Here is a 24,639-nt window from a genome sequence, read left to right as displayed (position 1 = left end):
TTCCCTGACTATTTACACCCTTTTCCAAATTCCCCGACTTTTTTACACCCTTTTCCAAATTCCCCGACTTTTTTACACCCTTTTCCAAATTCCCCGACTATTTACACCCTTTTCCAAATTCCCCGACTATTTACACCCTTTTCCAAATTCCCTGACTATTTACACCCTTTTCCAAATTCCCTGACTATTTACACCCTTTTCCAAATTCCCTGACTATTTACACCCTTTTCCAAATTCCCTGACTATTTACACCCTTTTCCAAATTCCCTGACTATTTACACCCTTTTCCAAATTCCCTGACTATTTACACCCTTTTCCAAATTCCCTGACTATTTACACCCTTTTCCAAATTCCCTGACTATTTACACCCTTTTCCAAATTCCCTGACTATTTACACCCTTTTCCAAATTCCCTGACTTTTCCACGTTTTCCAGGTACTGTGGCAACCCTGCCCTGTAACAATCTCAAAATTTAAATACCAAATTACTCTCATATTTTTATGATGCTAGTACATTTTTTTCCTTTATCAAAATGTACGTGTTCATTTCTGAAAATATTATATCCCCTCCCTCTATCTCGAAGAATAAATTGGTTTTTGTCACTTATTTCCTAAATTTTATATTTTTGAATTACCTCAAGGCCAATTTCACCCCATATTATTCTATAGGTAAGCACCAATTAACCATTCAATATTTACCAGTGAAAATGTCTCGAAACTTGTTAACTCCGTAAGAAAACCATAAAAAGCCAATCGCAGCCGCTCCTAGCGAATATTTTTTAACGGCGTTACCAGGAATTACCGAACCTAAAATTTCACAAATGAATTAAATGAAAATCTTAACTATTAAAATTATATTTAAATCTAACTTATGGCATTAAGTGTGGTCCTGTTAGTCATCAATGCGGGTGAACTATCAAAAATTGTTCCGGCTATTCTAATCCCTTGATTCTCCGGTTTTTGCAATTCTTTCGACAACAAATAATAAATGACGGCGCCTCCGTTACTAAATAAATGGAACCAAATTGGAACCGACTCCAGTTCATTCTCTTTCAAGATTTGTAGCAATTTTTGAGCGTGTCGAGTCAGGTCTTTTTCGGGATCAAATCCAAACATCAGGTTAGAAGATGGGCTGTATCGTAGAATGCTGAAACCTTTCTCTTCGTAGAATGAACTGTATTTGGATAAGTGGCGATCTTTGCAACCAGTCCAGCCAATTAAAAATACAACGGCATGGCTCTCTTTCCGGTTCTGATGGTCATAAGTACTTGAGGTTGACTTAGAAGAAGCGGGAGATACAAATTCGTAGGCAAAGTCTCGAAGCTTCTTCGATGATACGTCTTTTAACAGTTTCATGATTTGATTGTTTTTTTATTTTCAAATATTACTTATTTATTTTATAATCTGAAAATAGATTTGCATGACGTTAATTAATGGTTAAAGGTCAGTATTAATACTAAATGTAATTAGTAATTAATTTAGAACTAATTACATTTAAGAGGAGACCGTGTACTAAGCTCAATTAATATAATAAAGATTTTCAGATACAATTAAATAAAATTTATACCGAAAATGAAGCACTTTTTCAAGTAAAGTTTTCCATAAGTTTATAAGATATGTTCCATAAGTTTGTCACTGGTTAGTGGTTACAAACTGGAGCTTGTCATGAGTGAGGTAGGTTATACGTCATAGATTCTGGGTAAAGCGACGCCTGGTGAGGCGCAGTCAAAGGCTTAGTAAGTTTGGACTAAATAGGAAGATGGACTGCAAAAACCGAGTATAGAACTATCTCAGTTGTGACGTCAGCGCCTAGGTAAAACGTCACGGGCTGTGGGCGGCCATGTTTGGTACCGCTTTGGTACTATGGGCAAATAGCATGGGTGACGTCACACTAAGACTTCTGAGATAGCTCTGTAGAGCTATTTCAGAGGGGGTAATGGCTACGTCACCAATGCTATTTGCCCATAGAGAAAACCCTCATAAAATGTCCGTCCTACACTCAAAGGCAGGCCCAATTTTCGTAGCAGACGAAATTTTTCCCCCACTGAAATACTCGATCTCAGCAAGTTTCAAGCATTACGAAGTGTCACACTTATGGAACATATCTCATAAACTTATGGTTTTCTATGTAACTAAAACAACTCAAGGATTATTACCAATAAATAAAGTTTATAATGACTATAATAAAGATATTAATTAAAACTAATACATATATTTCACACTAGTCTTTCTACGTAACTAAAATAGTATAAATAACATCGAGTTTCAAGTAAAATTAATAAATAATACAATTTCATGCAGGGGGCTTACAATTTGCAAAGAAAAAAATTAATAAAAAACAAAAAAAAAACGGCCTGACTATATATCAAAGCGGGCCCGGGTATAAACAAAATAAGAAAATTGACTTTACCCTGGTGACCATAGGAGATGGCTTAAAAGGGTTTTGAGGCCAAATGATTGACCAACAATATTGAATAACCTTCCCTTAAACAAAATATCACTCAAGGATTTCTAGATTCATTAAAATAAAAACCCAAAAAGTTTCCTCTAAATCTCCCATAATCCGGTTGGCCTCCAGGCCACGCGGCTTTTACAAGAGGAAATAATGACACTTAGAACTAAAAAACTTAAAAACTAAATAGGTGTAACATCGCAGTTACGTGAAATAAATAAAATGTTATGCTCCTAAGATCAAACAGTTACATTTATTATTAATACTAAATAAAATCTTCCCAAGATTAGGCCTAACTCAATTGAAATAAACGTTGTACTGATTTCTTACATACTTGGGAGTTGGGATACATTAATCGTTTCTGTTCATTTACTAATGGTACAAAATAACGTGTACAGTTGAACACTTCTTTTGAGATAGCGCGTTTAAGGGGGGGGGAGTCGAGAGAAAAGTGCAGGGGTACTAGCTATAATTTAAATGCTTAAATGCCTGTACAGGTGTGTTGCACTGTAGGTGGGCACATAATGGATTTTTAGCTAGCAGATATGCGAATCAACCATGGTTTTTAAATGTGATTTGAAACCCTCTACAGGGTGTTTTTAAATAGTCTGTAAGAAGGGTAGGGGTGTTCTTTGGGCGACATGGAGTCGAAAATGTTTTATGACATTTTAGCGTCCGGGTCACCAATAACAATATACTACATGGTACATTCTCTTTGGGGTCACTGTTTTCAAGTTATGTTTGGTATTGGAGTGTTTTAAGAATGACCCCTTAAATTAAAATAGCATTTGCCCTTCAGTTTCTAAACTATATTGAGGGGCTATCTGTAAAACATTCCGCTTATGGCAAAATTTCATAGAACAGTTTTGATTCCAAATCGCTCAAAGAACGCCCCCCCCCCTTGATTTCTTACAAACCTAATAGCTTAGTTATATTGTTTATGATAGCACGTGCCACTGAAAACAAGGCCATGATACTGAAGGTTTATTAAAATATATTTTATTGCTTTTACTGGTTTGATTTATAAAACAAGTTTATACTAATTGGCTGCAGGTTTGACATAAAGCTTTGTCCAATCAAATTGAAAACCAAAAACGTATTTTGGACTTTACTATGTTATTCAATTTCAATTAAAAATTATTTGAGAACCTTGCAACTAATTAACTAATTTTCTAAGGTCCAGTATCACTTGCCAAGCTTTATACATATCAACTTCAATTATGATTCACGCTGTTTATCCCTAGCTTATTTTATATTATTCTAGAGAATTTGTAAAAGAAAAATTGATAACATGAATTTATTTATTAATAAATAAATTCATGGTGATAACAATTTCAATTGGCCTTATCATCGAACTTCATGGTATGTGTAATGTAGCTAGGTTCCTCAAAAGCTTGCAAATTCTCTGGGTTTTTCTTTATTATTATTAATGCTTAATCATCCTGCATTCCTACTATTAGCAAAAGTAAGGGCAACCCATATAGAAACCATATTAGACTTTGCATAGAAATAAGAATCCATATAAGCTCCGTGGGTTTTTGGCCAAGTCAAAATCTAAATTATCTAAGACTGCTTAACAAGAGTAACTCATCTATTCGCTCTAATGTCTACTTTTCCTAGTTTCCTACCCATAGAAAACATCTTTGCGATTGCTAAACTTAAGGGGAGTCGAAGGTATTTAAAAAGAATGCCGAATTTGTATGCAACAAACTGATAATGGCAACTATTAGAAACATATGGGGAAAAATGTACCGCAGGGTTACTAAAAATGTAAGGAGTGATCAAAAAACTTACGATTAATGCTTGAAGTATAATCAAAGTTGCCGCCATACAACCGTACTAGCTAAAATTCTTCAAACTTGATATGATACGCCAGTACACCATGCTGCCTCAGGCCCTTACCAATCAGCCACGGTGTCACTTAATGCCTACAGCAGCATTCATTCCAAGGTTTCTCCTCCCGATTGTCTCGTCACTTGTCAAAGCTCGAGGGAAGGCGTGGCCTGTCCACTTTTGTTGCTCTCTGCGCAAAACAAGTGTTACGAAAATCATTTCTTAATATCTACGTGTGTTAGCATAGACATTAGAACACTATGTGTGTTAGTGCACGGTGTGCACCTTGGTTCAAAAATATCTCACCACGCAACGCCACCTATTTTACAAGATAGTGATTTAAGCCTAACCTCTTTGATTCAGACATGAATCACGGTCAACCCATGACCATTTATTATAATTTCTACTTGAATCCATCTTGGAAACAAAAGTAGTTGTCGATTTTTTCCTTAGCGTCGTCTGCTAGAAGCAAAATCTCTATGAGCAAAACAGTACAATTTTCATTTCATAGCAGCAAAGAGAGTATAGGGGAGGAGTGGAAAGAGGGGAAAATCTTGTTGCTCTTTTCTACCGCGCATCTTCAATGCGCAGTACCGAGGCATTTCCGTTTGAGACATTAAATGGTATCGCAGGTGGCGCGACTGAGCCGGAAACTCCCTCGTACCACTAGTAGGGGCAACATTGTAATTTAGCCTTGTGGAGCGGGGGAGCTTCAACTCCTCCCCTATACTCTCTTTGATAGCAGGCTTAGTGCAAGGGAGGAAGCACTTGCACAGACACACGCCAGAATCCATCCTATAAAACGTTGTGGTTATTAATTAAGCTACGGGTAGGTGAACATAAAAACCAGTTAGGGGCGGGCTACCAACTGTGTACCAACATAGATTTCCTTTGTAATGACTTACGATTAAAGTCAAGCCCTGAGTACGTGTTTTCTCACTTATAAAATTCCGCTACATTCCGCCCTTGTAGTGGTACCGCCATCTATCTGGGAATTAAAAAATTAAATAAATCTCTCCATGCCAGGAGGAGCCCACGTGTTTTAAAAGCCTTGGTATTTGCATTGAGAGTGAGACTTAAGCGATTCCTAATTTTGCTATTAAAATAATGAAATCACACCATTTTTAATAATAATTTGGATAAACATGCCGAATAAAAGGAAGTAAGTCAATTAATTTATGCACTTTTTATCTTCCCACTAAGCTGCCAGTACTTAGCATGTATAAGACTCAAAACTCAAAAGTTAACATAACTATGAAGTGAAAATCAATGAATGTTTCTAATTAATTTTAGACGTAATCCGCCTCCTATATCATCAGGAAAACGAGGAAAAATCGTGAAATCTGGTGCCAAAAACAACTTTGAGGATGAAACCGTCCCTGAGGCCAATTCCAGGGAATTGATGTATGATGATATTGATGAATTTCATTCTGATAGAGATAAAGTAAAGTTTCTAACTCTTTGATTATCCTTTCTTAAAATTAAAAAATGTTTTTTTTTTTCATTAATAGATTTTACTGGGAAGTGACGAAGAGGATGAACATGATAAGGAGGAATATGAAGTAACTGTCAATTTTATAAACGTTGACTTGCAGTTAGGATAGGGGGCAGGGTGGGCTGTTGCTGCAAATGCAATGTGCATAAAAAAAATGCTAAGCGTCTAACATGCAGTTCTTTTAGCAATAAACCATGGATGTTCTTGAAAAGCATCGTACTAAGCTTGACCTACACTTCTCTCGCTATAATCTCTAGTCTATTTACATCCAACCTCAATTCAATTTGTTGTTTATCCAAATATTTAACACACTCGTTTGTTTACCCTCTCAGCAATCCCCTTTCTATAGGACTCTTCTTAAGTTTTAAAACTGACTTCTCAAAAGTTTGACGTCCCTTTAAGTTTAAAGTTAAACACGGCTTAGACCCTTAAAGACTGCTTTCCCAGAGCATAGCGTGCTCAGCTTGACAAAGGCTAGTTTTATCTCAGCCCTCTTGTACGAGTTTTTATTGGTTCCTGCCTAGGGCAAGATAAATTTGGTGTATAGAAGCAAGGGGCGCTGAAGGAAACGCAATTTAAAGCAAGTCTTGGCTGTGGTTTAGTTTAAACAAATGCCACTAGATGCTCCCATAATCGATGGGTGGAGCTTAGCAAAGGCTATTTTTAGCTCCGCCCTCATGAACGAGTTCTGATTGGCGCCTGCCTTTGGTAAGGTAAAATTTGTGTGTAGAAGATCAACCGAAGTGTTAGGGGTCCCGGAAGATCCTACAGTTGCTTTAAAGCACCTCAAACACAATTTCTTACCAATTTTCACAATAATTACTTTAGTTTCACCAGGGATAGATTTAATTTTAGAAGTAGGAATGGAGAACGGTTATCGCTTACAGACGAACTTAGAGAGATTTTTTCTAACTCCTCAATTAGGAAGTTTTACCTTTGGGAGGCGAATCGGATTCGTTGTCCGACAACGAATCGGAACGCGATGAGTTGCTGGACAATGATTACTACGAGAGAATGGCAAAAAAGGATGAAATTGCCAGTGACTTGGAGGACGAAGATGATGGCTTACCAGATGTCAAAGCCTGGGGTAAAAGAAAGGGAACCTATTATGACACCGATTACGTGGATGGAGATTACGGGGGATTCACGGGCGAGGACGAAGAATTAGCTCAAGCTGAGGAGAAAGAAGCCTTGGCCATTCAGAAAAGGCTACTTCAACAAATCAACGAAGATGATTTTGGAATTGATTGGCTTAAAGTCAGTTTTAGAGTCGAGGGTTATATATTTTGAAATAATTTTGTGTATTGAAGATTAAATTTCTTTGCAGCCTGTTGAACAAGAAAAGGGGGAAGTTGAAGAAGAAAAAGTTACGCTAGATTTATCTCGAATGAGCCGCAATGAAAAGTTGGAGTTATTGAAGAAGGAATCCCCTGAATTTCTAGAATTAGTTGATGATTTTCAAACATTGGTATGAAATTTGAACTGACAAGACTAACAAAACAGGGAAAAATTGAAATCGCAACGATCCACACTCATTGAACAGTTTTCCCCTGTTTTGCTAGTAACTTTAGTTTAAAGGCAGGATGAAATGATCTGGCAACCATTTTAAATCGTTTTATAATTTATATTGATAAAACTATGAGTTTATAAGACCTGTTCCATAAGGTTGACACTATGCTAGAGACTTACTGGGAGCTAGTTGAAGAACAAAGCGAGAATTGACTGCACTCAGTTAATTATGTAGTCCATCTTCCTATTTAGTCTGTACTAAGCCTTTGACAGCGCCTCACCAGGCGTCGCTTTAAAACAATCTAAGATGTTTCACCTACGTCACTTAGTGACAAGCTCTCAGTAACCACTGACAACTTATTTAACATCTTATAAACTTATGATAAAACAATATCAAAATCATTAACAAAACTTACCAAACACTTTATATTAATTTTAATTTAAATCGTGTTTCTGATATGGAAATACACGCTTGGTTCTTAAAACATTAATCAGAAGTTCAAAACGTCTTGGTTTTAACCAAGATTTAAAAAGTATTAATAAGAATAAAGTTAATCGCTTGACTGAAGGCCCAGATATTGAAATATATATATATATATATTTAATTAAAACTTACGTGCTTAGACTTATTGGCTCAACTTTGACACTGTCATCTTGATTAATGAATTAAGTTAGGAAATGGCCATTTCATTCTCCCTTTAAAACGGACTGAATTTTGTCTATGTAAATTCATGTTTAAAGTTGACAAACGAAATCTATTTTTAATTAGCTAAAGGAAGTGAATGATAAATTGTCTCCATTGGTTCCTTACGCTAAACAAGGGAAATTAGTCAAAGGAGCCGAATACATTCTACTCAAACACGAATTAGCCCTATTGTATGTATCATTATAATTTTGAAAACTTAACTTAAACAAAGCAATAACTCAATTCCCATTAAATAAACATGAATTGAATACATTATTATTAGATATTGCACCAATATCAGTTTTTACATGGTTTTAAAGAGCAAAGGAATTCTCACTAGAAATCATCCCGTTATCAAGAAACTGGCTTACTTTAAAAAGGTAATAAACACTAGAAGTATATAATACTTCTCTTCGAACAAAGTGTACTGCACAAAGCGGGGTAAGTGTAACGTCATTCTTCCCAACATCAGAACTAAAACAACTAACAAGCATGGATAAAGTATGCGCGTGCGGAAATTTGTTTTCACGCTATAGGATAGGCAACTCCCTATTTCGAACGACAGCTTATTCTGTATATACTCTTTACAACATCGGTTGTCAGCACGCGCAAAGCTAGGTCTCGATCTAACCTAGCTTTGCGCGTGCTGACAAGAGACAAAAAACAGGATCTTCAGGATTTAAAATCGTTTAAAATATCCTGAAGTTTTTAGTCTCTTGACAGCACGTACAAAGCTACGTTCCATAGAGAAATATATTTGCGCGTGCTGACAACCGATGTTGTAACAGAGTATATACAGAATAAGCTGTCGTCCGAGATAGGGAGTTGCCTATCCTGTAGAGTGAAAACAAATTTCCTCACGCGCATTCTTTATCCATGGTACAAGGTTACTAAACCGAATCACATACGCGATAAATAGTTCCCTCATTATTACTCTATTAGCACTTAACTATTTGCAAAGTCGCATGCATGCGCTTGTGTGTTTTTGTCCCACGTCAAGACAATCAAGGTTTGTGCAGGGTTGATTGCTGAGGATTTAGTAAATACCAAACAGTTATAGAATTTACCGTAGCACGGTGCGATGCACATCTGAAGTTTGTTGAGCAAAAGAGAAAACAAAAAGGGTCAACCTGGGAAGGATGACGTTACATGACTAAAATATAAAGAGGATGAAGTATCATCCTTCTTCTATACAAATTAGTTTCATAATTATTACTAATTTGAAGTTTAATTAACTTTATCACGATTTTTATCGTTAGTTCTTGAAAGAACTGAAAGTGGTTGATGATCAATTATCTCCCTACATCGAAAGTGCCTTAGAGAAACTTAGAAATAATGAAGTTCTGGAAGCGTCAACTGAAGTTCCTTCGTCTGACGCTAAGCCCGATAAAGAAACTAAAGCCAAAACGAAGAAACTGAGAATTATTGCTGAAATGGAGGAAAAATCTGCGCAGACTAAGAAAGTCAGATTTGAAGATGAGAAGAAACCAAACAAGAAGCGATTAGAAACAAATGATGAGAAAGAAGCGTTGAAAATGTATCAAGAGGTCAATGAACAACGAAAGAAGGGTTTCAAAAGTTCAAAACAAGAATTGGAACAAGGAAGTGATGATGATGATGATGATGATGGTAGTCAGAGTGACGATCAGGAAGTAAATGATGTAGAGTAAGTACAAACGTGGATCTTATGAAAGGTGGGGTGGCGTAGTGGTTAGCGCTTTCACCTCGCAGCAAGAGGATCCCGGGTGGGATCCCGGACTGTGGCACCGGGTGAAAATCTGGGAACAAATCCTTCTGCGTAGAGTTTGCAAGTTCTCTCCCCGCTTGTTAAAGGAGTTTTCCTCCGCGGTCTAACCCGGCTTCTTCTTTCCATCAAAACTTGCAGAGGTTAACGGTAATAGTTAGTATAGGGCGCTGTAGGTTAGCTGTGGCATAGGGGCTAGCCACCACCCCTCTATGCAATGTAAAGGGACCCACCTGTAAACAAGCCACAGGCTTAGTGTGGAAACCCCTTCATAGACAAAGCTCAGATTATTATCATAGGGTATGGGAAAAAACAAAAAACTATGGCAAAGGCAAATGGGGCTTAGGTTCTAGTGTATCAATGTTAGTCGAAATTTCATAGCACATGTTAAAGCAAATGTCTTATTTTAAGTGGTGAAGAGGAAATTGAACAAGATGCTGACCAAGAGTTGAACGAAAAGAGAGGAATCACTTATCAGGTATAATTTCTATGATTTAGACAGAACTATTCAATTTTCTTGCTATGCCTCAGTAAATTGTTCAAAACAGCGAACACTTGTGCCTTGTGGCAAACAGAATCTGAAGTTTGCGAACAAGTTTTTGACTAGTATTTTCTGAGGTCTTGGGAAAATGTTTTTTTTTTTTTTTTAAAGTGAAGACATTATTTCAAGAAGAAAATTGAAAAATATTAAAATATACTTTCCCCTCATTTTCTAGATTGCGAAAAACAAAGGTTTAATGCCACATCGTAAAAAAGAGTATCGCAACCCTAGAGTCAAACACAGAATTAAATTCCGAAAAGCAAAAATCAGAAGGAAGGGACAGGTAATTTAAAAAAAATGTGAATTAAAAACAATTTGATTTAATTACGTATGTTTATTAGGTAAGAGAACCTAGGAAAGAGTTGCAAAGATACGGTGGAGAAACGTCTGGAATTAGAGTCGGTGTCAAACACGGCCGTAAACTGAAATAAACAGAAATTATAATTAATAATTTTGATTTATTTTTATATTTACCCTTTTGGCCATCAGACATCACCTATTTTTCTAACTTAACTTTTAAAGGGAGGGTGAAGCAGAAAATCAAGTGATTTTTTTATCGATTCTTCTACTAATTATAAGACCAGTCTGCATAGTGAAACATTCAGGAAATACAGACTCCGAATGATTTTAAAATTCAAATTAGGTTCAGATTTTAAGGATAATTTTAAAGAAGGACCTCCGGCCAATCGCGTAACGCCCTGCCTTTTCATTAACAAAAATCACGTGGCACGCTCCATGTCTCGCGCTACGATTATCACGTCGCGCGCCTAATTTTATCAAATCTCGTGATAAATTTCATTCAACACGGAGCATGCGTGCCACGAGAATTTTGTTAATGAAAAGGCAGGGTGTTACGCGATTGGTCGGAGGGGCTTCTTTAAAATTATCCTTAAAATCTGAACCTAATTTGAATTAATTTTAAAATCATTCGGAGCTGGTATTTCCTGAATGTTTCACTATATGCAGACTGGTCTTGAAATTAGTAGAAGAATCGATAAAAAATCACTTGATTTTCTACTTCACCCTCCCTTTAATGGGGCCATAATTAAGCCTATTTATTCCAAACAATAGAAATAAGCGGACCATGGATTAACTAACGCTAGGGATTGTTCACTAACCGTGTTTCCATGTAATTCTATCGTCAACTACATGTTCCGAATTATTCCTTGGTTCCCCTCTTCATTCCCCCAATTTATTGGACCAAAACGGATGTAGATATAGCGCCATCTCTAGGCCAAATAAATCGTTTTTGCCCAATTTGGGCAGGATTTAAATTTTGACGTCATAGACCACGTGATATTTGGTCCAATTTTCTTATAACTTCCTGTTAGGGATAGTAGCTGCTGCTAGTGGGCGTTTGGAACATGCATGCTCCATCTTTTTGGGGGAACGAACTATCCCTAGCGTTAGTTAATCCATGAGCAGACGATGTATGTTGGCCATCTTAGGGTGAATTAATTTTATCAATTTGTACAAAATATTCTGCGAATAAAGTTTGTTCGTTTCTGAATTCTGACACACAGTTAATTAATTAATTGTGATAAGCTGTTGACCATTTTTATTATTTATAGAATATCGGTTGTTTATTTTTGACCCTCGCCACATTTTTTTCTTCTTAAATTCATTTGATATTAATTTCTTATTTCTTCTAATAAATTTGGGGGTTTGTGGTCGCGATATATTATTAAGGCCTCTGTACAATTTTTTTTTTTTTTTTTTTTTTTTACGTTTGTTTTTATACAATTTTTAGCCGAATCTTCATTCTTCGTTTTTTTCATTTTTTTTTCTACCGATATTTTAATTTTATTTTTTTTTGATAAAAATTGTATTTGTTAATGATTTTTTTTTTTCATTTTTGTGTTGCGATGTAAAAACCTTTCATTTTGTATAAGAATTATTATTCCCCTAAAAATTTATCTACGATATATATTGTACTGCGGTTTATTTTTTTTTTTTTTGTAGTATTAAACCAAATTCAGTTTTATTTTTTTTTTGTTTTTTGCTTTTTTATATCAGTTTTTTTTTCAATTTCCCGTATTTACATAAAACAATTATGAATATTTTTTTTTACGTATCCCACTTTTCCCCCGTTATTTTTTTTTAAACAGCGTTCGACATTATTTATTTAACAACAAAATAATTAATTAAAACTGAAAAAATTAATATTCTTTTTTATATAATTCATTAATTAATTAATTAATAGGAAAACTTATTTTTATTTTTTTTTTGTAATTTTTAATTAAAACATTTTTTTTTTAACTATCGACCTAAAAAAAGCTTTAACCGGGGGTTTGTTTTGTTTATTTTAATTGTTTTACCGCAACATAAGATAGATTTTTCTCACAGTTTTAATTTATTTTCAAAATTTAATTTGTTTTTCAAAATTGAAAAATTTCAAATTAATTAAGCAATCATATTTTGTTCTTTTAAATTCTTACGTAGCACCAATAATTTAAATTCAATAATTTTCCGTTTTTGCATAAAAAAATCCAGATTTTTTATTTTTTCTTTCAAAGACCAGCTTCTTCAACGATATTAATAGAGCTATCTCAGTTGTGACGTCAGTGCCTACGTAAAACGTCAGTGGGCGGCCATTTTTGGTACCACTTTAGGTCTACGGGTGACGTCACACTACGGCTTCTGAATCTGAGATAGTTCTATCGCTTCATCTACTATCAGCGAAGATATTAATAGAGCTATCTCAGTTGTGACGTCAGTGCCTACGTAAAACGTCAATGGGCGGCCATGTTTGGTACCACTTTAGTTCTATGGGCATATAGCATGGGTGACGTCACAGTAAGGCTTCTGATATAGCTCTATTGCTTCATCAACTGTCAGCGAATACAAAAGTTTGCAGTCTTAGAAGGTACCCAAAACCCTTTCTTAGATGTGTTTTAAGACCGCAACGATATACATTGTATTCCAAAAAAGGGTGGTAGGAACAAAGTACAGAGTGTTCTATGGATGGTTTTGAGTCAAAAATGTTCAATGACATACATTAGAGTGTTTTACAGACGAATCCTTCAGTAAGAAACTGAAAGACACGATAATTTAACTAAGGGTTCGTTCATCTAATCATAACTTGTAAACCAAGGCCCTCAGGGCAAAATGTCATTGAACATTTTCGACTCAAAATCGCCCAAAGAACCCCCTGAACACAGTTCTACAACCCTCTTAGGAGAGCACCACGTATAATAACCAGCTGAAACCAAATTTATTATCTAACGATGCTCACTGTTTCAATTAATAAAAGAAGCTAGTTTTTGTAATTAAAAAACACCCGTTAAATTAAATTACAAAGGGTTTTGCGGCGTTTAGATTAGAACAAGGGGACTCTAGATTAAATATTTACAATTATATATCATGAGAATAGGATATAGCCAATTGGGGGGGGGGGGAAATAAAGCGGAAAAAATGTAATAATTGTTTTTTAAAAAAAAGTGAAAGTGAACAAACTATATTGTATATTTATTTAAAAAATCAAATCCTAATTTTAACGTTTAAAAAAAATTTATAATTATATTTCTACAATGCGGGCAGCGATCATTAATTCCAGTTATATTTAATTAAATTTAATTAAATTCAATTAAACTTAATTAAATGAAAATAAAATGTTTCTTCCCCTCTGATATCAAATTTGCACAACCACATTTATCTTTAATATTATTAATTACGAAAAAATTATTTAGGCAAATTTTTACGTTATTATTTTTTTTATTTTTTTTTAGGAAGACCTTAGGTGTTAATTACTTTCAAATTTTAAGACTTTTAATTAATAAAGGGCAATTTTAGTAATTTGGGTACAAAATGAAACAAACTCGGTCCAAATTAGGCCAATTGTTTTCCGATGTTCGTTTCAAATTCAATAATTGGTATAATTCCGAGCTAACTCGTTTCTTTGCGAAACTTTACGTATCTAAGACCCCAAAAACTGTTTAATTTGCAAAACCTAAACTGCCCTTCTTTAAGATTTAATTAATTTAGATTTACCTTGCCTTAATTAATAATTAAAAGTTATCTCATTTAATTGAAATAAAAATGATAAAACCAAAAGCGGTACGTGTCTACTAATATTATTATTATTTTTTTTTTACTAAAACATTTAAAGATTAAATTTTAAAAAACATGAACGTAAAATTCCAAGAGGGGCGGGGGGTTTATAGGGGGGCGTGGCTTAGCGTTATCACGCGTCACAACTTATGACACGCGCGTATCATCTAATTTCTTTTAATTAATAACAAGGCACATTTGATTTCTTTTTATAAAGTTTGTTTTTAAAGTCACGACGATCATTTGCGTTCTCCACCTCCTCCCGGCCTTTTATTATTTTTTTTCTTGTCCAAGCACTCGTATGTGTGTGTGTGTGGTGTGTGTGTTACCGAACGAAACTCGTCATCCACTTTAGCAGTTAGTTTTATCGGAAATTTTCCCAATGTTCCCAATGTTTCCAAATTTATAAACCAATGCTTGGTTATTTATATTCTTTGTTATTATTTGTTATTATTTGTTTTTACCTACGTCACTGCTATCTATTTTTATTTAGTAAAGTTTTCTTAAAAAAGAAAAACAAGGCCAGCTTGTATATTCGCACACGTACGTTCAATTTCAAATTTTAACATTTTTTGCCTAGCTAGATATAAAACCCTACGGGCACCTTATTGAAATTTTAAACTAAAGGGCAGAAAGAAGTGTTAACGGAAATAAGGATTTAAATTCTACAGAGAGATAGAGAGAGTGCTATTAAAGGGAGGGTGAAGTAGAAAATCAAGTGATTTTTTTTATCGATTCTTCTACTAATTATAAGACCAGTCTGCATAGTGAAACATTCAGGAAATACAGACTCCGAATGATTTTAAAATTCAAACAAATTAGGTTCAGATTTTAAGGATAATTTTAAACAAGGACTTCCAACCAATCGCGGCGTAACACCCTGCCTTTTTGTTAACAAAATTCTCGTGGCACGCTATATGTCTCGCGCCACGATTGTCACGTCGCGCGCCTAATTTTATCAAATCTCGTGACAAATTTCATTCAACACGGAACGTGCCACGAGAATTTTGTTAACAAAAAGGCAGGGCGTTACGCCGCGATTGGCGGGAGGTCCTTATTTCAAATTATCCTTAAAATCTGAACCTATTGTGAATTTTAAAATCATTCGGAATCTGTATTTCCTGAATGTTTCACTACGCAGACTGGTCTTATAATTAGAAGAAGAATCGATATAAAAAATTACTTGATTTTCTACTTCACCCTCCCTTTAAAGAAATTTCAAAAATAGCCAGATGAAATAAGCCAGCAATAAGACAAGTTGCGGATGTTAACGTAAAATAACCGAACTTTCAAATATTTATCCTTATTTTCTTTTGCTTTTTGCTGTCGATTAACGACTTTTAAGTTATCATTTTGCATGCAGCTTTCCTCGTTAACTATTAAATTTTAATAATTAATTTTCGTGGACCAAATACAAAAAAAGAGAGAGAGAGAGAGAGAGAGAAAAGGAGAGGGATAATGGGCTTATCAGAAAAATTAGAAACAGACGTCCAGATCGATCGGAAGAAACCAATATTTCAGTCGAAAAATATACAAATTTCCAACTAGAAACGTGATCGATTGCTTCCGAAATAAGGATCGCCAAGAACTATCCAGTAGTTAATTAATCATTTTCCACGTGATTTTAGAAGAAATTCTATCTTCTTTAGTGACAAAATAGTTCATTCGTTCGTTCGTTTGTCTAGTAATAGATACGTTACCAGAGCAATTATGAAATTCAAGGCAGAAATACAACACTGTAGATATTTTTTTTTTTTAGAACAGTAAAATCAAAAACATAATAGGGGAGGAGGTGGCTAGTTGAGTTCTTTTTCTCTTTTGGCGCTTACTTCTCAGTCCTGCGTCACATTTTTCGCACAAACTATGCGCGCGTATTATTGGTGGAGATGATCGAGAGATTCGAGTTTATGTTTCGTGATTTTTTTTTTGTTACTTTTATTTCCCCCACTTGTAAAAAAAAGACTGTTTTTTCTTCTTCTAGAATAATATTGTTAAGCCTTTGGGCTTCTTACTCCAATCCCGTATTAGCGCGCATTTTTTAAGCCCCTCCTCTTTTACGCTGGCAGTTTACTACGAGAGACGCTAAGAGGGTATGACATTTCCGTTGAGCTGAAGCTGCCTATGGTGTAATCCTTGGGCGTTAGGGGGGCTGGCGAATTGGGAGCCATTTTGAGGAGAAGAGGGGATAGGTGGAGGCGCTGGTTGAGGGGAAGTGGCCGTGTTCGAATTGCGCAGGACACTGTAGACGTCATCCACTTGGCTCAATCGCTCGAAGAAGGGGATCAAGTCCAGCAACTCGGTGTCCGTCATGTCATCAAACCAGGATGCCACTGGAACCTTAATTATCATCAGGGGTTGAACCCCCCCTACTTTTAACAAAATACGTTTCCCAACAATATTATCTGGCCAACGTTTCACTTCAAAGAAAACGGTGAAACTGAACCATACAGAACTTAACAAAGCCGCAGCTTAGGATTATCTTGGTAAACTCTATTGGGTGAAGCTAAAAATGCCAGTGGTTCCGGCATGTGACAAGCAAAATCTTGTGTACTGACGGCTGACGCACTAGTGTTTGTATCAGCACCCTAACCCCAGATTTTCTAGATCAATTTCTCTAGCGAAGTTATTTTTCACCTCTACTTAAAGTTCGAGAACAATCCGAGAATCGAATAAATTTCGGGTTTGCAGTCCATTTTTGTATTTAGCCTAAACTAAGCCTTTGACAGCACCTCACCAGGCGTCGCTTTACGAGGTTCTATGAGGTTTCGCCTACGTCACTTCATGACATGCTCTCAAAAACCAGTGACAAACTTATGGAACATTTACATTTCTTATGCTAATAATTGGTATTTTGCTTTGCAGAATGAATAAATTAGTGACCAATTTGTAACGTAAAGAATAATTGAAGACCTATGTCTAATCCTAAGTTATTTTATGAGGTTAAAAAAGTCTTAATATAAAAAACATAAGATTAGAGAGCAAAGGGAGCCGGATGTAAGCTTAGCTATGTGTGATTATGAAGGCTCAGTAGGCTGCGCATCCGCTACACGTGATATGCTCCCTTCCTGGTTGAGATTTCCAGGGTCTTATATTACCATTTACATATGCAGGGTTCAGACGAAATTTTTATATTGAAAATCCCTGACTTTTCCAGCTATCCCTGACAAAATTTTGGCAATATCCCTGACCATTTTAATGTGTTTACCAGGCGCCTACTTCAACACACCTGGTCCATATTTAGAATTGCTCGAATATTGATATACCAAACGAAATACCTGACCTATTCCTGAATTTTCATAAAGAAACTTTAAATCCCTGACTTTTCCCCCCATTTTCCAAATCCTTGTATTTCCCAACATTTTCCAAATCCCTGACTTATTCAGGTTCCGTACGAACCCTGATATGTGATATTTTAAAAAATAGGCTTCCTATTTCTCCATAATTAAACAGATTTTCCTGAAAATTTACGTGGGCTTGTGACTTGTTGAAAGATCATTCATATTTACTAATTCAATGTTCAGTTTCATTATTTCTTTAAAATCAAATGGTTGTTGTTGACTTACAGCGTTATCTGGATGAAATATGTAGGAGGCGGGTGAGTTGTCAACAATGACCACTTTGTGTAAATTCCGACCCAATCGGCCCAAGTCCTAATAAGCAATGACAAATTGTCAATACAAATGTTTTTTATCCCAAAGTTAAAAATTAAAATATTCATGATAATAGACATAAAAAAACACTGAAAATTTAATGACTATTTCTGGAAAAATAGACCATTTGGCTATTATGAAGAATGTCACCTGGAATTCCAAGTTTAATAAAACATACACCAAAAGAAAGCTTACACCTTTTAGTTTCATACCATTATCAGGGAGCCCAGCGAAAAATTTAAATTCCTTATAGCAACAGTGTACAGGTATAAAAACGAAAAGTTCACTTCATTAACAATAGAGTAGTGTCGATAGAGAGGGGAGTAGACCAGTGGTGTGCGAGTCCCGTTTTTTCGGTTTCGAGCCGAGTCCGAGTATCGAAACTAATTTCTTATCGAGTATCGAGCCGAGTCTCAAAAATACTTTCGAGTATCGAGTATTTAGATAGGTCAAATTTTGGTTCTTTCGAGTAATTATTGAGTCTCAAATATTTACTTGTCGAGTAGCAATTTTGTAAATTTCTTGAAAATAACGAAGATGTTCAATTATCTTATATCTAACTAGTTCAAAAAGATTGTTAGTGATCAATTAAACCTTGAACAGGTGATTTTCAAAATAAATGCTCATGAACTCATCGTCTGCTATAGTTGTAAGCCTCGGATTCGAGTATTTGTCGAGTATTTAAGATGTTAAAAAGCTACTCGAATCTGTCTCGAGTATCTCGATGTGTTGTTATCGAGTCGAGTACTCGAAACCCCTGTAGTAGACTGTGTATCCCTCCCTCTAGGCGCGCTTTTGTAAGAGGGGATACTATACGTGCCTGGTAGGGGGGATGACACTGAGCTAAGAGATAGAAGGGTATGACGTTTGCATACGTAGAACTGACCAATTACTCTATTCTCCACCTTTGGCGGTAGACCACATGTAAACTGAGAAGCAAACTACCCTCCACTCAACCCCCTACACGAAATAACCAATCAGGGAAGATCTTCTTGACGTCATAGGTATATAGAAAGTAGTACATGACGTTGGCGATGCAAATGTTAATTTCTGGTACTTTATGAGCCTATTCACTGTGACTGATTGTTCCCTGTGCCACGGTCGGGAAGGTAATCAATCATACGCAGTGGGGGGGTCGACAATATTCTGTACTAAAGGTGGAATTCTCATATTACATGACACGAGCAAGTTTCAGAGAAGTGTACTTTTTGTTTTTACATTTACTTTTGCTTATAGGAAAAATAGGAATTTTGTTCCGGATTTATAGGATTTTGTAGATCAAAAAAATGTCTTCTTATAGGAATATATAGGACTAAAAATGCTCGCATTTAATGATATTTTGGCTTAACCTATGTAGAAAAATCTCAAATTGGATTTTACTTCACTTGAAACTAAATTAAAAAATGTAATATATAAAAAATCCCGAGCTCCGCAATTTCGGTATCTATTCAAACGTTATCTCAATAAATGAGCTACAATTTTTGATAACTTTGATGCTTATCTATACGGAAACTTCAACCAAGTCAAAAATATAGGATATTATAGGACCTTTCATGATATTATAAGATTATATACAACAGGTTCAAAAATATAGGATCTAATAGGAATTATACAGACTGCTGGGCTCCCTGCATTATAATAGCTGAAGGGGAATGGAGTTTTTTTTCTCTACTGGAATTATAGGAATGTGGGGAGAGGAGTCCCAATTTAAAGGAAAGCGCGGCTCCATGATCACCCCTAGCATTCTGGCTAATCTTCTGGACACGAATTTTACCTTGCCAAAGGCTGGAACCAATCAGACCTAATGCACTAGTTCCCATTGGTTCCTGCCTTTGGCTTAACTAGCCTTTAGCAAGCTTAGCCACTGTGTAGCAGAAAAGCCGTCTATAAGGGGCATCAACGGAGCCGCGCTTTCCTTTAACATATCTTACAACATGGTAATTAAGTAATTTTAGTGAATGGCAAGAATACTTCGATAAACAATCTTTCGACTTTTGCACCTTGTACCAATTTAACGAGCTCTAAATCTTGAATTTGCAGTTTGAAGCAGAGCTTGGGATTTCAAAATTCTCATTACAGAAGAACCTCTACACAGCAGGTGATATTTAAGCTCGCGTGTAAATATGGTGTAAATCACCAAAATATTGAGTTAAGCGAATCTAGGGTAATAAAAAGGACTGTTGGGAACCCTATAGAGCTCCCTAGCTATAATAAAACTTGGGGAAAACTGCTTATTGAGCTTAATGCAGAGCAATCGGCTTTCAATTGAGTAAAGAAGCTTTTGGGCACTAGCATACCATAAGTTTATAAGATAGGTTCCATAAGAATGACACTACCTATACTTCGCTATGCAAGAGACTTTAAAGAGAGCTAGTTTGAGAACGACGCGGGAATTGACTACACGCAGTTTTGAAGCCCATCTTAATATTTAGTCTGTATTTACAAAGCCTTTGACAGGGCCTCACCAGGTGTCACTTTCCGACAATCTATGACGTTTCATGACAAAAGTTCAGCTAGCTAATTGGACCAAGTCATCTTGCGACTTATTGCCATTTATCTAACGCCTTTGCAATGCATAGAGGGGTGGTGGCTAGCCCCTATGCCACAGCTAACCGACAGCGCCCTATACTAACTATTACCGTTAACCTCTGCAAGTTTTGATGGAAAGGAGAAACCGGGTTAGACCGCGGAGGAAAACTCCTTTTAAACAAGCGGGGAGAGAACTTGCAAACTCTACGCAGAAGGATTTCTTCCCAGATTTTCACCCGGTGCCACAGTCCAGGATCGAACCCAGGATCCTCTTGCTGCGAGGCGAAAGCGCTAACCGCTACGCCACCCCACACAAGCTCTCGGTAACTCATGGAACATATCTTATAAACTTATGCCATACCTATACTTTCCTCAAATGCTTAAATTAGACTTTGTTGCCTGTTTAGCTTCAATTGATGAAGTTCTAAAGCTGAGACTCTTAGCAATGGGCACTAACCGACATGATATCAACGCTCGAACCAACACATGGGCTCGAGCTTAATTTACCAATTTTTACTGATTAATTGGCTAGAGGTTGATCTAGAGACATATTGGTTAATAATCAGTAAAAATCTGTTGATATCGATTTCTTTGGATTAAATTTATCGGTTATCTCGCCAAGTTTAAATAATGGGTTAAAAATTAAAATTGGTATTCATTCCAGTTAAACTTCAATATCTGCATCGGTATCGAGTGACATATAGAGCTATCTCAGTTGTGACGTCAGCGCCTAGATAAAACGTCCCGGGCTTACGTTTGGCAGTGGGCGGCCATGTTTGGTACCGCTTTGGTTCTATGGGCAAATAGCATGGGTGACGTCACACTAAGACTTCTGAGACAGCTCTATTGGTTAATTTACGGTATCAGTCGTTACCTATTAATTCTTAAAATACTTAAAAACTGCTTTAATAAAAGTGCCCAGCTCAACTGTAAAACCTTTAGAAAGTGGTTGAAACACGCTGCAAAATTTCTTGGCAAAAGATCAAATTTGTTAAAAAATTTTTAAATAACCAGAAACTATAGGAATGTGAAAGAGTCGAAAAAACGTTAAGGGACAGATAAAAAACATTTGCAAATGTTCCTAAATTAAATAACAAAGTCCAGGAGAGTTCGTGAAAGCCCAACAGTGTCAAAATCTAAAGATTAAGTAAGTGGTTTACCTTCACATAATTTCCTCTGTAAAAGACGCAAGATTCTCTGAAGAGACGAGATCGGAAAACACCCCATTTGTCCAACAAATCAGCCACTGGATCAGCGTACTGTCAAATGAACCAAGGGTTAAATTAAATTTGTTTCAAAGATATCTGCCCAATGTTGGCTGCAGTTATCTCGCGATCATACTTTGGCCAAACTGGCGGTGAAGAGTACACATTCGTAGAGTTGTCCCATCTTTTGAAGGAATTCATCGACGTAAGGCCTCTTTAAAACGTACACTTGGTGTACAGAACCATCAATCTCCACAGGAACTACAAAATCCGCATTGCTGATAGGCTAATATCAAAAAATAACTTAATGAGTTTCAAACTTACAAAAGATTTTGTTTATCAACAATCTTTAGTGAGTTTCAAATTCGCGAAGATTTTTCTTTCAAAACTTACCTTAAACGAACTATGAACAAGAGTTTCATCCAAATCAATAATCATACACAGTTTATGGACATCACCCCTACACGCTGCTGGCAAAAGGCGCTCCTACATTGCGTTAAGGCGTAACATTTGTTAATAATAATTAATTAACTCTTTCAGAGATTTAAGGCAATCACGTCGTACCTTTGAATTGCATCTTCCATTCTCTTGCGTGTGAGTGGGGGCGTTTTGTTGTTGCGTATTGGCTCTGAAGCAACAAAGCAACGAGTTCAGCAATCCCTTGTGACGAGGTTTTTTACCACCCTGAAACGCTACACGCGAATAAACGATGCAAAATTATTAGCAATTTGGTCAAAATGTTTCGTGGTAAACTTTAGTTTGCCATCTCTGAGAATTTCCCTGATGCTAAACGATACAGTATTGAGAAGTAATAAATGACTTTTTAAAGGGTATGGGAATTTACAATTTAATGTCATATTTTAGCACGAAAGTGGTATTATATTACACTTTCAAGTCTCTACTTTCAAAATATCAAGTTTTTAATATAATTGAACCAAAGTTTCTATTTTTAAAATCCAAAACTCAGTTTCGATATATAAATCATTTTGTCTTGTCGAGCTTGTTCGTCTGGTTTATGACATCACTATGACGTTGAGGAAAAAAGCGCGGGAATCCTTTACGCGCGAGGTATAGATAGTTTTCACACGTAGAGGATTCATACCATTTACACCAGGAGGCCGGGCTAAATGGTGGACAAAACCGGTCTGCTTTTGTCCTCCAGATAGCCCGGCTTCCCGGTGTAAATGGCATGAATCCTCCACGTGTGAAAACTATCTATACGCGTCTCGAGCTCTGTCCATGCTTCTCTCCTGTCTAAACTCTGGGTCTGATAGCGGAGAGAGTGGCACCATCTCGCGTGTGTGACGTCAAAAACAGGAAAACGTTTTAGCCTTTCTTAAAAAGTGGATATAAAATAATTTCATATGAAGCATTTTCAAATGCATATTGCCAAATAACCAGAAATCGGAGACTTAAAAGCTTGATATTTTTGAATTCACAGAAATTAATTCTATCTTTTGTTATATAAGCCAGAGGTTTTTCAAACGAAGCTTCTCATACCCTTTAAGTATCTGTTCGTAAGAGTGACGATTATGCCCTGCTGGTATCTAAATCTATCATTTAAGGGATCTATTTTGCCAGGATATCAAAACTTTCAATCAATATTCATGATAGGTGTATTGACAAAATGGAAATCCTCAGTCCTATGGATAATTTGGACATTTTGTTTCATTATTCCCACTTAAATGGCCAGTCTGACCCATTACCCTTTTTTTTACCCATCCAACATATATGGAAGATTGTCGTTTGTCACCACAACCATCAAGACCTTAGCGGGGCCCCTCAAGACAGCCCTACTGGTTCCCTGGGTCACATAGAAGGTACAAGTCCCAGGTGAAAATTGCCCCCAGCTATTGACGACCCTGTTTGTCACATGGCTCATTAAGCCCCTTTAAGTAGTAATTATTTAATATTTGGTGAGTAAATAGGGTGCAAGTAATGTAGCTTTGAGAAAGTGAACCCCAAACCAAGCAAAAATTGGCCTAAACAGATCAGTTTGTAGCTGCCAACTGTCTTTTATGTACTGGAGTTGCCAATACTCTCCTAATGAAGGACTTTACCAAGAGTTGGCCTTTAAGGAAAAGTTGAGATAATTTGTAAAAGGAGGCGTAAACAAGCCTTCAAGGTCACGGACTATCACAATTTCTGGCCTATATATTGACCAACACTCCCAACAGAATAATAAAAGGCATCCTATGATTTAGGTCTATTTATTAAATCAGAAAACATGGGCTAGTTTGGGCGCCGTGCCAGCGTTAGTTTTAGTACTGCCTAGAACCAACGTCTATATGTACGACTAGTAGTACGGCTATGTAAGAATTAGGCCTAGTTACAGAGTGGCAGTGGGTTTAACCTTAAAGACCGAGGCTTAAGAAAGCCCCAGCCTTCACGTCGAACGGCTAGGCTTGGAACATACACAATCATATAGGATGATTGGAAGCCATTTTAGTTGGTTAAAAAAGTAAACTGACCTCTTTCTGGCGGGAAACTAGTGAGTTGCTCGTCCTCGCGGCTGACTTGGGTGATGATCCCATTGTCCATAATGAAATGTAGCCGCTCACAAGTAAAACATTTCTCGTCTACAAACGATTCTTCGCCCCAAATTAATTTTAAACGACGACGAACCTTTATTAATCGGCGGCAAAATGGCTTCTACCCGTCGGACATCTCGAGCTAGAATGACATGGAGGAAAGCAAGGAGAGCTAATTACGGTCTCACAGAATATTGAGAACCAACCCGACGTTCGAGCCTAGAAAACAAGATAAAAAGATTTTTACGGCTTAGAAAGATCAAAATGGTCGATTATTTTCGGTTAAATCTTCACTAATAGCAGTTTGAATTTGAAACTAGCATGGCTTTAATTTTAAAATCTGTAAGTTGGTGGTTGCATCTCAAGATTCTTCCTCCATGGTTCCATCTCGCCTGAGGGGCATGCGCAATGGTCCGC

At 36.4% G+C, this 24,639-nt stretch overlaps 3 protein-coding genes across 5 annotated transcripts in view; 1 reads left to right on the top strand and 2 right to left on the bottom strand.

Moving 5' to 3' along the window:
• The window catches only part of LOC149710262 (transmembrane protein 53-B-like), a 19,930-nt gene extending 15,487 nt beyond the window's left edge, over nucleotides 1–4,443 (bottom strand). For 2 of the 3 annotated variants that reach the window (XM_089860567.1, XM_089860569.1), the window contains exons 1-3: nucleotides 4,245–4,443; nucleotides 868–1,402; nucleotides 698–805 (exon numbers count right to left, since the gene is read on the bottom strand). In XM_089860567.1, coding sequence (XP_089716693.1) covers nucleotides 698–805; nucleotides 868–1,354 — 595 coding nt within the window. In that variant the 5' untranslated portion in view covers nucleotides 1,355–1,402; nucleotides 4,245–4,443. Of the gene's footprint in view, nucleotides 1–697; nucleotides 806–867; nucleotides 1,403–1,565; nucleotides 2,168–4,244 lie in introns of those variants that run through there. The other variant, XM_089860568.1, reaches the window with a different exon arrangement.
• An 866-nt stretch (nucleotides 4,444–5,309) lies between these two features.
• On the top strand, nucleotides 5,310–11,773 carry Sas10 (UTP3 small subunit processome component Sas10). Its single transcript, XM_089860566.1, has 11 exons — nucleotides 5,310–5,445; nucleotides 5,577–5,727; nucleotides 5,795–5,845; nucleotides 6,703–7,035; nucleotides 7,106–7,246; nucleotides 8,057–8,163; nucleotides 8,256–8,352; nucleotides 9,232–9,638; nucleotides 10,128–10,194; nucleotides 10,433–10,540; nucleotides 10,599–11,773. Exons 1-11 carry the CDS (start codon nucleotides 5,429–5,431, stop codon nucleotides 10,686–10,688), a joined length of 1,569 nt encoding a protein of 522 aa, XP_089716692.1. The 5' UTR covers nucleotides 5,310–5,428; the 3' UTR covers nucleotides 10,689–11,773.
• An 11-nt stretch (nucleotides 11,774–11,784) lies between these two features.
• On the bottom strand, nucleotides 11,785–24,428 carry hzg (CTD small phosphatase herzog). Its single transcript, XM_089860570.1, has 7 exons — nucleotides 24,163–24,428; nucleotides 22,256–22,383; nucleotides 22,085–22,177; nucleotides 21,828–21,977; nucleotides 21,647–21,745; nucleotides 17,871–17,957; nucleotides 11,785–16,644 (listed from the first exon to the last, which is right to left on the bottom strand). Exons 1-7 carry the CDS (start codon nucleotides 24,230–24,232, stop codon nucleotides 16,390–16,392), a joined length of 882 nt encoding a protein of 293 aa, XP_089716696.1. The 5' UTR covers nucleotides 24,233–24,428; the 3' UTR covers nucleotides 11,785–16,389.
• Between the last annotated feature and the right edge of the window lie 211 nt (nucleotides 24,429–24,639).

Source organism: Phalangium opilio, unplaced genomic scaffold (assembly GCF_054372755.1).
Source record: "Phalangium opilio isolate 3A_F unplaced genomic scaffold, DU_Popi_V2 ptg000011l_1, whole genome shotgun sequence".
In the NCBI taxonomy this organism is placed as follows: domain Eukaryota; kingdom Metazoa; phylum Arthropoda; class Arachnida; order Opiliones; family Phalangiidae; genus Phalangium; species Phalangium opilio.
The sequence above is the reverse complement of the archived record's forward strand: the minus strand, read 5'-3'. Positions and strand labels throughout refer to the sequence as shown.

Coding starts and splice junctions, on each gene's coding strand:
- Sas10 (XM_089860566.1), top strand. Junction 5,728..5,794: donor TTCATTCTGATAGAGATAAA/GTAAAGTTTCTA, acceptor TTTCATTAATAG/ATTTTACTGGGAAGTGACGA. Junction 5,846..6,702: donor ATGATAAGGAGGAATATGAA/GTAACTGTCAAT, acceptor CTCCTCAATTAG/GAAGTTTTACCTTTGGGAGG.
- hzg (XM_089860570.1), bottom strand. CDS start 24,232: ATGGACAATGGGATCATCACCCAAGTCAGCCGCGAGGACGAGCAACTC. Junction 22,384..24,162: donor TAGTTTCCCGCCAGAAAGAG/GTCAGTTTACTT, acceptor ATTCGCGTGTAG/CGTTTCAGGGTGGTAAAAAA. Junction 22,178..22,255: donor ATGGAAGATGCAATTCAAAG/GTACGACGTGAT, acceptor AACGCAATGTAG/GAGCGCCTTTTGCCAGCAGC.